Consider the following 13,808-nt stretch of genomic DNA (forward strand, 5'->3'; position numbering starts at 1 on the left):
ATCGCGAGGCGCGAGCAAAGCGACCCTCAGGCAGCCGTGGACCGTGCAGCCGCCGCATCTAATAAAAAAAAGTGAAAAAATCTCAATAAGAATAATTGAGACGTGTCAACCTTTCCTCAAAAATCTAATGCATGGGGGAGATCCATGTGTTGACTTTAAAGCAATATGCTGGTGAAGATTCTCAGTCATCCAGGTCATGGTCATTCCACATTACTCCAGACTTTTTGACTTGAGAAAGCTTCCTGGAGAGGAAGCGAAACGTCTTCAACTACGAAAAACAAGTCCAGTTGCTTTGTTTTTTTATTTTTTTGGAATTTAAAGCAATGTGATAGAAAAGTTCACAGAAGCCGGGAGGGATCGGTGCCCTCCATGATCTTTTCTAGAAAAACAAAACCTCAGGAGATCAGAGCAATAGGTGTGAGGAACGATGGGGGAAAATAAGCTGAATGAGAACAGGAAGAGACAGAGAGGTGTGGGTTTTCCCCCCTCAGAGTGCTGCTGACCTATAAAAAGCGATCTTAGTTACACAGCAGACACAATCCCTCACACCTCCAGTGAACTGACACACACAGCCAGGTGGCGGCCCGCTTCCTCCAGCTCTGAGCATCAGTCTCAACTTTAGGAGCTTCTCATTTTCCTGGTTGTTTTTGCAACCATGTATTGTCTTTGCATGGATGGTTGTATTTTGTTTTCAGTGCATATGTAGCTCATATTTACTAAAATTCACAGAATCGTCTTCTGAGAAATCATTAAAGATAACCTGGAAGCCTAATGGGAAATGTTTCCCGTCTGCGTGGCTGCATGGAGCCATAACTCCTGTATGCGTTTATCGTCTACACACTGCTGCTGCTGTTAATAGCCTTTTAGGCAGTTTGAATATAATGCACGTGTCTCTCTGTGTTGGGATCAATAAATGTTTTGATAAAAATAATAACTGATCTCTGTGCTGCCTTTGCATTTTAGAGGAAGGAAGGTCAAACAGGCTCAGAGCTGCAGAATTCTTGACTAAAGCTCATCTTTCCACAAGCTTACACAAACTAAACCTAGTATTACATCTAAAACATTTATTTTAATCTTTAAACAACTTTAATATAAGACAAGTTTAGGTTGATTCAAAAAAGATTCCAAAGAGGATAAAACATTTCTTAAATCACTTTTTCAGGAGCAACTTCTTAATGGTTTTTATTAAGGTCTGGGTTTATGATTTAAGGTTTATATTAGTATTTAGTTCCTCTATCAACATAATGATCAATAATTAATCCCCTGTAAAACATAAAGTCCTTGGGGTTCAACTGAAAGCTGTAGCTGCCCAAATGAACAAGCTAAACATCCAAAAATGACTAGAAGTATTTAAAGCCTTTAAAAGCTTAGAGGCCAGTAAACAACTGTCAGGCACGGCGGCGGTAGCATTATGCTGAGGGCCTGTTGTGGTTCTGGTACGTTACACAAAGTTGATGCAGTTCAGAAAAAGCCTGAATGCACCAACATTTCACCTCAAATCATCCGCTACACGAAACATGTCAAAACGACTTTTATAACCAATTAAACTTTTTTAAAGCACTTCCCAAACTTCCAGTTCAGATTTATGGAGACGGCCGAACTTTAAATGAACCATTCAGCCCAGAGGAGCGGACAAATATTCAGACAGGATTTTCCCAGAAGCTCGTTGATGGCTTCAAAAAAACACGAGACTGAGCTGCAGCAGCTGAGGGACATTTAGTGAAATATTAGTCTGGGTCCATGTGTGGATTTCACCCTGTTTGAATATTTTTCAACCCTATTTGAATTAGAGAAACCTGCAGAGATGTTAATCATCCATTTCTTGTTTTTAACTGAACTGGACATATGCGATGATGCATTTCCGGCCTGCATCCACACTGATGACGACCTCCAGCAGGTTTTCTACCATTCGACTCAAAACATGAACGTTTGTTCTCTTCCGCTTACACTCCACTGAGAGCCTGAGAACCTCGGTCCACGGCCGGTCCTGAGTCCGCTGCTCCACCCGGCAGATCACCTCTCTGCCGTTATCCGCCGCCGTGGGGACCAGCCGGTACTCGCTGCGGACCGTCACCGTGCCGTCCGAGCCGTTGGAGACGGTCGTGGAGTGGTTGCCGCCCACCGAGGACAGCCACTGGATGCTCGCCGCCGGTTTGCCGTCCGCCGCCTCGCACCGGGCCACCGCCACCGACCGGCTGCCGGCCTGGACCGTCACGGCTCTGGCCGAGTTCTTGGGCTTGGCTGGCATGGAGAAGACGGGAAGAAGGTGGAAGGAAAGCGGGTCAGACAGATGGCAGACAGGAGGAGGAAAATCAGGGGCAGAAATAAGTGGAAAAAAGGAAAAATAAATTGTGAAAAATAAGGTGAGGCAGGACAGGATGAAGTGGTTATTAGTTTTATACTTCAAGCAATAAAATACTGCAAAGTTTTCAGTGAACTCTAAATGGCTCAGACGGCAGCTTTTGGTGAAAAATGTACAAAATCACAAATACCAACAAGTCAAAGCAGAAACATTGAGTTTTTGTATAAAACGAGCAGGAGAAAAATCAATTATAGAAATCTTTACAGCCAATATACAAATCATAAATATTTAAAATTATGCACTTTCATATTTTTTAAACATTTTAAGGCATAAAAGTGTTTAATGTGTAATGTTTAATTTGAATACACATTTAACATAAATATAAAACAGCTAAACAGTTAAATGGCATATTGCAATAACACTTAACACCCCCGATGATTTGGCACTTTTTCCCACCTCTGCAGTGAACTCGTCACTTATTGGCACAGCTGTTTAAAAAGCATGAACACTTAATTTGAAGCCATTTATTCTTATTAAGAAGTATATTCTTTAACATACTCATACTTTACATGTATCAGAGAACTGTTGGCAATTCCGCTGCACTTTGCAGGAAGCCTTCTGTCAACAGGACGCTTTTCTCTATGAATATTTCACAAGGTTGGATCATAAAAACAGGAGGATCTATGTCTGAGTATCTTTGCAGAATCGCCCAGAGTCCTCCGGGTCTTTTCTTCAGCTCAGCCCACTGGTTTCCCTCACAGTTCTGGTGTGGGAACGGGCACAGTCATGGAAGGAGCACGTTTTTATGTATTTAAAGTCCTCCTTAAAGACCTAGTTATGGCTAATTTCCAGCATTTCTGTGGAGGACACATTTCTACTCAAAATATCCTGGTGTTGCAAAGAAGTAACAATGCACCACAGATCCTCCGTCTTCCAGTAACAGTGAGCATTAAATACTTTTCCACATAATCAGCCTTTGCTTCACACCAAACCTGCAGAGAAGCTTAAAGCTGAGCCGTAATCTGGTCTGACTGAAGCAAACTCAGCCTGTTTACATTTAGGATGGTAGGACTAAAAAGAAGCTTTTTCCAGGCTTTCCTGCATGCTGTCTGATGGTTGCTATGGTGACTTACTGACCTAAAGATGCTAAATACAGAAAGATTTTGTTTCTATATCTCATTTAACACATCTTCACCAGCAGTTCCAGTATGAAAATAACAGTTACTGTAAAATGTGAAAATGAAGATTACTGGTGTCAACTTGCTTTTCAACAATAAGCGCTTAAATGGAACTCAGTATTTCTGATGATCCTGAGTCATTTTTAAATCCATTTATAGTTTAACGGTGAGACAAAGTGACGACGTAACGCTTTCTCAGGTCTGGTTCAGCGTGTGCGCCTGCAGATAGCGGTCCTCACAGAGCTGACCTTCCAGGAAACACGGAAACCAACCAAAGTGCTGAAAGCAGAAAATTCTCCTGGAGCTGTTATTTCTGTCATTTCACTTTTTGCTCCCTTTTCTTTGTGCAAGCGTGGCCTTCTCCTCTACAAGTGTCACAGTTAAAAAAAAAGCGAGAAGATTTTTTTTTTTTTAACTAATAGAATTAAATTGTCAAATAACTCCCTCTGTTATGTTAGGAACACTGGAGCACATCTACTCTGGTAATATGTGGCTGTTGATGTAAAATTACTGCAGTTATGCATTAAATATGCTTTAAGTAACAAGGAAAGTCATTATTTTAAGGTGTGTGAACACCACCAGTTCACATCAAAATTTATAGTTTGGAATTGGTCATAAAAAGTATTTTATTTGAGCAAAGACTAGTAGAATCTGGACACTATTTGGTGCTTGTGCAGACCATGGAGGACATAGTAAGGCGTTTAATTTGGAAGAAGCTGGGACCAGCTTGGTGCCGCTGTGCAGAAACCAGAGCAGAAGGAGTTCTGATGTTCTCCATCAGCTTAGACCTGCAGTTTGAAGGAGCTTCCATGTGGAGCAGGTCCCACTTCCGTTTAGACAAATCTAGCTCCAGACACCAAACTGCAGAGGTGAGAAGATGGTTTTATATTCATACGCACATCCTGAACCATCTTTTCATGCTTGATGCGGCGTCTTTAGCAGGTCGTATCTGCAGTGCCCGGTATCTCCACATGTTGACAGAGCGTGAGCAAACAGTCTGCCGGATGTCCCTTCAAATACGAGGATTTCTCTGTGATTACTCAGAGAATCATTCAGGTATCTGTAAGCATATTTCCAACAGGCTGTCCCATCATTCCGGGAGAAACAGCAACCATCTGCCGTCTGCAACTCACAGCCGCTTCTCCATAAATTAAAATATAAATAATAATAATAAAGAAATCTTTTTATTTAAGTAATTGTATATAAAAAAACAACAACTTAAAGATTAATTCCACAAACTGGTATGTTTCAATCAACCACAGTGATGACAAGGTCATTAAAGTAAGGGAGATGGCAAAGTTATAGAGGACTTAAAGGTTGAATAAGTTTTGATGAGAATTAATGAAAATGTAAGGGAATAAACGGGAATAATCATGGAATTTATCGTAGTGAAGATTGGCCCCTAAAAGGTACATGAAATAAAGTTTTTAATATAAAGAGGCTTTCCAACCTCAGAGGCGTGGAACTCACCACCAAAGATTAACCACAAGACTTTACCAGTGGCAACATATTAATAAGATGGCCAGTGATTATGGAGGGTTTATTCTTGTAATCCCATAAAGATCTTTCCACTGATATGAAAAACAATTAAATTCTATATGAAAACAAATAACTTTTTTTTTTTTTTTTTTTTTTTAGAATCTTCCATCTTGTTTCCTGTAGAAACTAAATTCCAGTTCCTAGAAAAATGTCCGTCTTACTGCAGGAGCACCGAGGCCATGTCCTGATGAAGGTGTACCGCACCTTCATCTTCAACATCGCAGACAGAAAGTATGTCTGCAACCCTGGACCTCTGCTTACCCACACAACGACGCTCATGGATGGCATTAACTAAGTACGTTTTGATTAGATAATTGGGTGAATATATGTGATGTAAGGTTCTACGCTAAACATGCAAATATTACATATTCCAAAATTCTCCAGCTTGACTTCACATCTAAAGTGTCCTTAGAAATGGTCTGCCTCTTTGCCGGCCTGGTAACTAATGTGCTACTGGTTCTACCAGACATTTTCCTTCCACTAAACGTAAACAGCACAGCACCCGGTTTCTTCTAGGAATGGCCTCATGTGGTAAATGATGGTTTGCTGGAAGACTACCAGACCAGCAATCTTCCAGATGATTTTTTTAACGGTGTAGTAATGGTGAGACAAACCAAATCTAGCTAAAATCATGAAAAAGAACAGCAGTAAGCATCAGAAATACATCATTCTGCGTGTAAATTTGCTTTTTAGGAGTTTAGGTTTTTGAATAAATAAATCATCTTTTCAATGATATCTTAATTTAGTGAGATTGACATTTAAAGGCTAACTTAAAACGGCATGGCAATAGTGTCACTAAAAGATTGATCATCCTTTTAAAGGGGTTTCGGATCTTAGCCGTAATGCCTGCTGGCCTTCCGATAAGCACTTTAAATTGGACTCCGTGTTTATTGATGGAGCCCCGCTTTGTCCAATTCACAAAGCTGCTTTTAACGGCTTCCCCAACCTCCTTATTTTGCTTTTTCCCTTCAATTTGTGCCGTGATGCGCCCACATTTTGGAAAAGACGACTGAATTTTACTCTGATGTGAGCTTGTCAGTCACCTCCAGCGCTCTGACTCTGGCCACAGTTTTACATCAGCACCTTGCCTCTGGCGCCGCGGTGCGTGTCGTGTGTCGTTTCTTTGATACCGGCATCGACGGAACATGGAAGCTGCCGTGTGGCGTGCAGATTGGCGCCCGTTTCATCATGGGATTGTACATTTTTCAATCTTGTCGAGTTCTTATTTAACAGCTGCCAGAGTCCGGACGTTTCGCTCCACCTCACTGACGGAAACGTCTGCCGGGCTGACACTAGACGCATGGAGAGGAGATATTTCAGCGGGGTTCCAACGACGGCCTTAGAATGAGCCAAACAGGAAGCTCTTGTCGAGCTGAGCGACAGAACCAAGGTGGAGACGTGTAATTATTAGAGATAATTACATTTTACAGTCTGACGGAGGGGAATCGGTGTCGTAAGACGAACACGGGAATGACACCATCTGTCCCAGCTATCTACATCTATGAGATTAATGTTTTTTTATTTATATTAACATTATTGTATTAAATCCTTACCATAATATTTCATTATTCCATCTCATAAACCCAGCTATTAACCCTCCATCTATTTAGGTGACTTCAGAGCATTAAATAGATACGAAAACCCTCTGATACCCGGAGGAAATCAGCGGAGAGCAGTAACAAAAGAGATGAGAAAAACTGATGGAAATGAGACAAAATAGAAGTAAATAATGCAACAAATGCAGAATGAGACAGAAAAATAAATAATTAAAGCTAAGAAAGAAACGCAGCGAAAGAGTCGCGGAGCAGGAAGTCAGAAGCAGACCAGAGTGGCTGAAAGGGGTTCTGATTGATCTGGAGGCTTAGGGAAGTCAGAATGTGTCCCTGTTGTGTGTTGTGACATTACATCCAGTGGAGGCAGCTCCTACTCTTTACCGTAGCCTGAGGCGATCCAGCAACAGAGCAATTAGAAGGCCAGTGAGAAGTTAAACCAACAGAGCTCACTGGACTGCTGGAAAGCTTCTCAACGTCTCATTCAGATAAACAAAGTCACCTTTTCTTCTAATACTCTCTCTACAGCACACTCTATCAACGCGTGTGAGCTGAACAAGATTCCTGCAATAGTCAGAAAATACACTGACTGGTTTAAAAAAAAAAAAAAAACTACGACAAAGGGTTTTAATGTTTGCTAAAGGCCTCTGGTCAGATTTCTATTACTGCAGCTAGATTAGCATTTATTTAAATTAAAACCAATGTGCAAAAAAAAAATATGTTAATTTTACATAATTTTGCCTTTACCTCGGTGAAAAAACAGAAGAGGTTGCAGCTTAACAATAAAATTACTCATCAAAGAAACCAAAGATATGAAGGTTTCTTTTTGCGAAAGGAGAGTTTTCCTCTCCACTGTTGCCACATGCATGCTCAGCATGAGGGATTGCTGCAAAATCATCTAAGCCATGCAAGCAACCGCCCACTGTCGCCACATGCTTGTTCAACATGAGGGATTGCTGCAAAATCATCTAAGCCATGCAAGCAACCGCCCACTGTCGCCACATGCTTGTTCAGGCGGAGGGATTGCTGCAAGGTGACTTCATGCCAAACCTTTTACTAACTTGGATAATAATCTGAGCTTAAATTAAATATTTATAAACTTTGATTGAATTAAAAGGTAGACTTTGCAGAACTGTATCGTCAATTAAATCCATTTAAATTGATTCACTGAGTAGTGATATAATCCTTGTTGTAAACCGGCTACATTTAAACAAACTGAGCTAAACTGAATGGACAGATTCCTTTTTTTTAATGATCAGGTCTGGGTGGCATTGTGTGAAAACATGGAATTAGAAGCGATTTATTTCAAGGAGCCGAATTATATGCCCTCTAGGGGCAAAGTGTAAAAACGCAACTACACCAATACTATAAAACAAATGAAAGATAGAAAATGTCGGCACTTTCACAGGAAGTTTTCCAGCCATCTAAGTTCGTCTCAGATCGTGAACTCCTTGCCATCACCTCTCTGACAAGTGAGGCAGTCAGAGTCAAGTTGGTTAGTAAAATCTTTCCTCCATCGTAACCAGCAGAACTCCTGCAGGCTGCATTAATAGGCTGATTTTTTTTGTTTGTACAGAGGCTATAATGCCACCGATGGCGAAGTGTGACATATTTTATCATTCCATTTAAACAGGGGACACCATTGAAAAGGCAAGAATTTAATTACCATACATTTATTCATAAGGTGTCAATTCTTAACAAATGTCATCTCGGGACAATAGATCCAGATTATATACAGGAAAATGTAATTAGAGCTATCCATATACAGACAGATTTATGAGTAAAGTAATCGTTCTTAAAATACAACACAGTAAATTTCAGCTTATTGTGATTATTATCTGACTCGCATGACTAAAAATGTGAATTTAACAGTAGATTTTCATTGATTATGCTCGTTTTAAGCCCTGCATCTAAAATCAGTTTGATAAATATGACAAAGCAGAGTCACTTTGTTTTAAATGCTGCACACATTAAAGGGAATAAAAACATCATTTTTGCAGGAACACCTCCAGAGGATTACAGGAACCAGTAAAGTTACTTTGGCTTTTAAGGAAAACCTTCTAAAATAATTTAAAACACAGAAGTTATGTCACAGGATCAACTGAGCAGGAAGCAAATCATTAAAAGGCCCATTTGATCAATTACAAAAAAAAAACACCTAAGATATAAAAAAAAAAAAAAAGCTGGTAGTTTGTTGGAGAAAACAGCTGAACATAGATATTGTCCGGGTAAAGACAACATGAACCTTTGCCGTCATTATAACTCAACCATTTACCCCCTAATGCCTCCGGGCGAGTGTGCTGCGCTGGTAAAATTGAAACTGATATGTTAGCAAATCAGATTAAACTAACCCATGAGTCTGGGCTTTAAACACGACCCTCAATGCTTCAGCCCGCTCCAGCAAAAATACTAATAATTCTGCGGTACAACGGGATCATCTGGTGGGTTTTTAATAGAAAATCTGATCAAAGTGTGACGTTTGGCAACAGACGAGAGTCTTGGGCGCGGATAAAAACAAACAGGCTGGTGGCACGTATTGATGTGTCCTCCCTCTCTCCGTTCCTTAAACACGCCGCGCTGTGATGAAGGGCGGCCAGGTGATTTATTCTGTTATTTTCTCCTTTGCTGAATGCATCGTCAAAAATCGATACGTGCTCCTGGATCCTGCGAAGGCTTTTGAATTCATGTCTCAGCAGCTGTCCAGGTTCATAAAACTCTCCTCTCAGCCCGACGCGTTCCCGCTCACATTTATAGACGTCGTCACGCGAAACATCTGTCTGCTCCTGCTACTCCTCGTCAGCGCATAACAATACATGAATATGCAACATGGGAATCTTTTATCTGTCAATTATAGGCATGCATTATGTTTTGACAACTCATTACTGGCTTATAAAAATGTTCCCATACAATAACTTGGGCCTGGATTAATTGGGTGTACAAGCTAAGTGCCTTAAAGGCAATTATTAGGAAGGGTTTTTACCTGCACTGTCATGCAAAAGCTAAAAGAAAATACTTTAAAAACATCTATGGGTTGTATATTTGTGCTGCAATACGGATATCTTATTAGCTCTAACTTTCCATCTTTTGTACTCCTTTACCTTGAGATGTAAGCCAACAAAAAAACAAACAGGAGGGAGGTAACTTTCTTTTACTTGTTGGTACTTTCTTGCTGTTGGAGTCAATTTATTTAGCAGAATCCAAACAGGACTCCCCACTTTAACCATTAGCAAAGTTAATATAGTAAATTGGATGCAATACTTGGAAGGATTTACATAGTTTGCATATCTAGAATATATTTAGCAAGTCGAATGGGCTTCAACTACCCTTAATGACCATATCAGGAGTAAATCTTTAACGTCGGAGCTGCTGGCGCTCATGGGGAGTAGCGGAGCGTTTTCTTATGCTAAACAAAGAAAAGTGTCCAGAAAACGCGTGTTGATCATGATTAATGTCGTTATGACAATTTCCCACAATGGTATCACTATCAGGTACTTTAGTGAAGTCATGCAGCCCTACTAGTGGAGTGAAAGCACAGCTTTTGCAGCTCTGGACCGGCCTGCTGGAGCTTCAGCTGCAGATCCTGAAAGTCCCGTAAGTTGAGCAGTCTGGGCTTCTATGGATTGGGCTCATTTCTCCAGAGTATCGCAGAGTCGCTCCACTGAATTCAGAGTTGGAGGAGGGATTTAACAACCAGGCCAACACCTCAAACGTATTAATGTGCTCCTGAAAGCATGCCGGAACCATGGCTCTGCAGCAGAACACCTTATCCTGCTGAAGGAAGCCATCAGGGGGATGCTCTGGGGTTAAGGAACACGCCGATTGACCACCAATGAGTCTGTCTGCAGGTTATCTATACTTCCTCCTTGGAATCCCCTTTGATAGATGCCGACCACTGCAGAGTTCCCACCTCAACACTGTTTCTTACTTATTAACACCGACGGGTGCAAGGATGCAGAGATAAATCCTCATCACTTCCATTCTCAGTGGTCATAATGTTATGCTAGTTTGTGAAGATGGCAGATTTACCTGATTGTGATTTCTGTGCAGCTATAACTAACCGTTTGGAGAGGAAATGTTTCTCACAGTAAATGCTACCTCAGCTTTTTAAGACATTCAACTAGCAAACGAACCAAAATAAAAACCAAACAGGGTAGTTTTAAAAATAACTGATGAGAAAAAAGAGCAATTAGCTGCTCTCAGTAGATTAGCACCCTCCTCTCCTCTGAAACAGTGAGGCTCTATATCTATATCACATCTGATGTACTCCCCTCGCCTTCACCCGCAGTCATATTTCTGTCCTGCTAGCTTCACTAAATCCAATAAGATGCAATGTATATGGCTGCCACTTAATATGTATGGTCCCCATCCAGGATGATATGTCATCAATCACTGCCACACCAGAGGCTTTTTTTTAAATTCCTACTCCAATAACAGCTAACCAGATTGGCTGGCTGGGCCGCCGTAGCCAATAAGTGCCGTTTGGATTACGCATTCATACTTAAATAAGTTGTGATACAATCGGGGGGCCCAAGGTTCAATATCCCATACGGTGTAATATGATTGGCTTCCAGCAGCTGTGGATTCAATAAGGTCTAATGTGATTGGCTCATGCGGTTTGTATTTCCTAGAAGATAGAGTATGACTGTTCTCCAGTGACTTCGAGGTTTACGCTTTGCCAAATGCTTTTCAGTCGGGCCAGGTTGAGTCTCAGGGAGGTTGGCACCGCCTCAGATCCACACAAAAAGACGAGAGAGCGTTCCAGCAGGTATTTCCCAGTCTGCCCGCGCTCCGTGCCAACAGAGGCAGCAGTTAGGAGGCTTAGCCCAGATCCTTCTGAGCGTCAGCCAGGATATATCTGCAGGTTCTTTTACAGAACCACAAAATGAAGCACCTTCTGTGTTCTTTGTTCTCTGGGACAGCCCTACAACCCTTTAACCCCTATTCCTATAATCCCCGTAACAAGAACCCATTGGTATTAACTCCTGTACCCTATACCAAAAAAAAACCTCTTAAAATCAATTAAGAAATCTAAGAAAATTGGATGCTCTACGTGTGCTGCTTATTTTAAGGGTTTTATTCAGCATTATTAAGTTCCACATCTTCATCCATTTGCTTTTTTTCCCTGTGCATGTGTCTTTAGTAAGTGTTTACGGTCAATGGGGGAACCCAAGGACAGTGACCAGTTTGTCACGGGAACAACATGGAGACACCGAGTCTAATGGCGATTTAGTCAAACTTCAGAAACGGTAAAAAAAAAAAAAAAAAAAAAAAAAACTCCTGGGTAACCAGGAGGAAAAGTTGCAAAAGAAAGACTGCAGCTGGTGCAGGAACACCATGAACCTCTCTGTGGAGCAACAACGCTAGCCGTCTGAATTTTAGGGAGATTTCAGATAAGAATTCCTTTAATGTCTCTCAATGGGGAAATGTGACAGTGGCAAACAGGCAATTATTAGTGATGAGGAAAAATATACAAGAAAAAAAAAAAGCAAACTGTCTAATCTAAAGTTTGCTCTAAAAAAAACACCAAGAGTAGATTATAAGGGTAAATAAATGAATCGACCAAAGCAAAAACTAATTTATTTCATAGTGGAAAAATAACCCCAGCCTATTTACATAACACACGATAATAGAATATGCAATATTTCCATCCGTACAGTTTCCATAACGTATGACGCTTATACAATATGCACTATGTAGCATAGTCCAGCAGCATCCTATCTAAGGTGTTACCTTAGCATCTGGGTATGGTGTAAATAATTAATGGCTGAATTAAAGCCTGTGCAACGATATGGATGATTTAGACCACATGTGTCAAACTCAAGGTGCGCGGGCCGAATAAGGTCCGTCAAGGCAATAATCCGGCCCTCATGAGTCAAAAATGACATATCATGTCATGAAGTAGAGGCATCTATACTTTTAAATTGTATAAAGTGGCTAAAACTGTGCCTCCTGTAGCAAGTGTGGATGTTTTGTTTTTTTAACTGTAGTAACAGCATCTTGCCACTAGATGTCAGTTTTTCCCACAACACATTAAAACAACAAGACATGTCCAAAAAGAGAAGAAGTGATTCAGAATGACTTCAAAGTGTAACTCACCCCAATATCAACTTTTTTGCAGATAAACTGTATAAACTGTGTCTAAGGTGCTGCTTTTATGTTACTGTGCATATTTTATATTTCTATGTGAGCAGAAATTAAATTATGAAATCAAAAGTATCATCTATACAGGTGCAACCGGCCCTTTTAGCGACTTCATGATGCCAAAGTGGCCCTATATAGAAATGAGTTTGACACCCCTGATGTAGACAGGTATGTTAGTATCTTAGAACAGTGTCAACAGTTAATGGTTATGACCGGTGCAACAATTAGTAAGATTTCAACATTATGTCTGTTGTGGGAAGCTAAGATTATAGAGTCTGACTGCAGCCGGGAGGAACGATCAACAGAAGCGCTCCTTAGAGCATCTGGGATGCAGCAGTCTGTCACTAAAAGAGCTCTGCAGCTCTGCAGCAGCTTCATGCGTGGAGGGGGAGACATTGTCCCATTTGGACCTGGAAGTTTTCATTTCCAAGCTTTAAGTCCAAAGACCAACTGCCACACGTGTTGGAACGAGTTGACTTATGTTTAGCCTTAAATTAGGAGAGAAGTGGGGGTCTGCATGGTAGCAATGTTAGAAGTAGTGTGATGCAGAAATTTAAGCCAGAAGAACTCTGAGTCTCACAGACTGCAGCAGACAGGATGAATAATACCAATAATAGGAAATACCAATAAATACGGAACATTTTCCGGGTAAATGCTAGGGATGCACCGATAATTACCAATATTATACATACAGTATTATGTATATGAATAAAACGAGCACACCGCTGACTGCTTCTCTGCTTCAGTTAAATCACTTGATTTAAGTCACATGACCAAACACATACCACCATAGACAACCCTACCCCCCCCCCCATACACAAACAGCAACAATGATGTGGATTTAACCTTAATTTATAATTTTTTTTATAACAGCCCAGTTTTACTTGTGGGATCAATACAGATATAATAAAAAATGACAAACATCAGCTGATGTCAACGTAGTTATATCATGCCTCTTTTGTAAATATTTGTGCATTTGTTTTAAACATATGTATCTATATTTCCAGCATATATATATATTTATATTATATATTTTAATATGTATTTCAGCTATACCTTTGTATATTACATAACTTATCTTATTATATCTTTGTATAT

At 40.5% G+C, this 13,808-nt stretch overlaps 1 protein-coding gene across 5 annotated transcripts in view; it reads right to left on the minus strand.

The window, feature by feature from the left end:
• The window catches only part of pvrl2l (PVR cell adhesion molecule related 2 like), a 476,506-nt gene that overhangs the window by 246,331 nt on the left and 216,367 nt on the right, over positions 1 to 13,808 (minus strand). For all 5 annotated transcript variants that reach the window (XM_036145796.1, XM_021315647.2, XM_036145795.1 and 2 more), the window contains exon 4: positions 1,948 to 2,241. In XM_036145796.1, the coding sequence (XP_036001689.1) occupies positions 1,948 to 2,241 (294 nt within the window). The remainder of the gene's footprint in view (positions 1 to 1,947; positions 2,242 to 13,808) is intronic.

The sequence above is a fragment of the Fundulus heteroclitus genome, chromosome 13 (assembly GCF_011125445.2).
Source record: "Fundulus heteroclitus isolate FHET01 chromosome 13, MU-UCD_Fhet_4.1, whole genome shotgun sequence".
In the NCBI taxonomy this organism is placed as follows: domain Eukaryota; kingdom Metazoa; phylum Chordata; class Actinopteri; order Cyprinodontiformes; family Fundulidae; genus Fundulus; species Fundulus heteroclitus.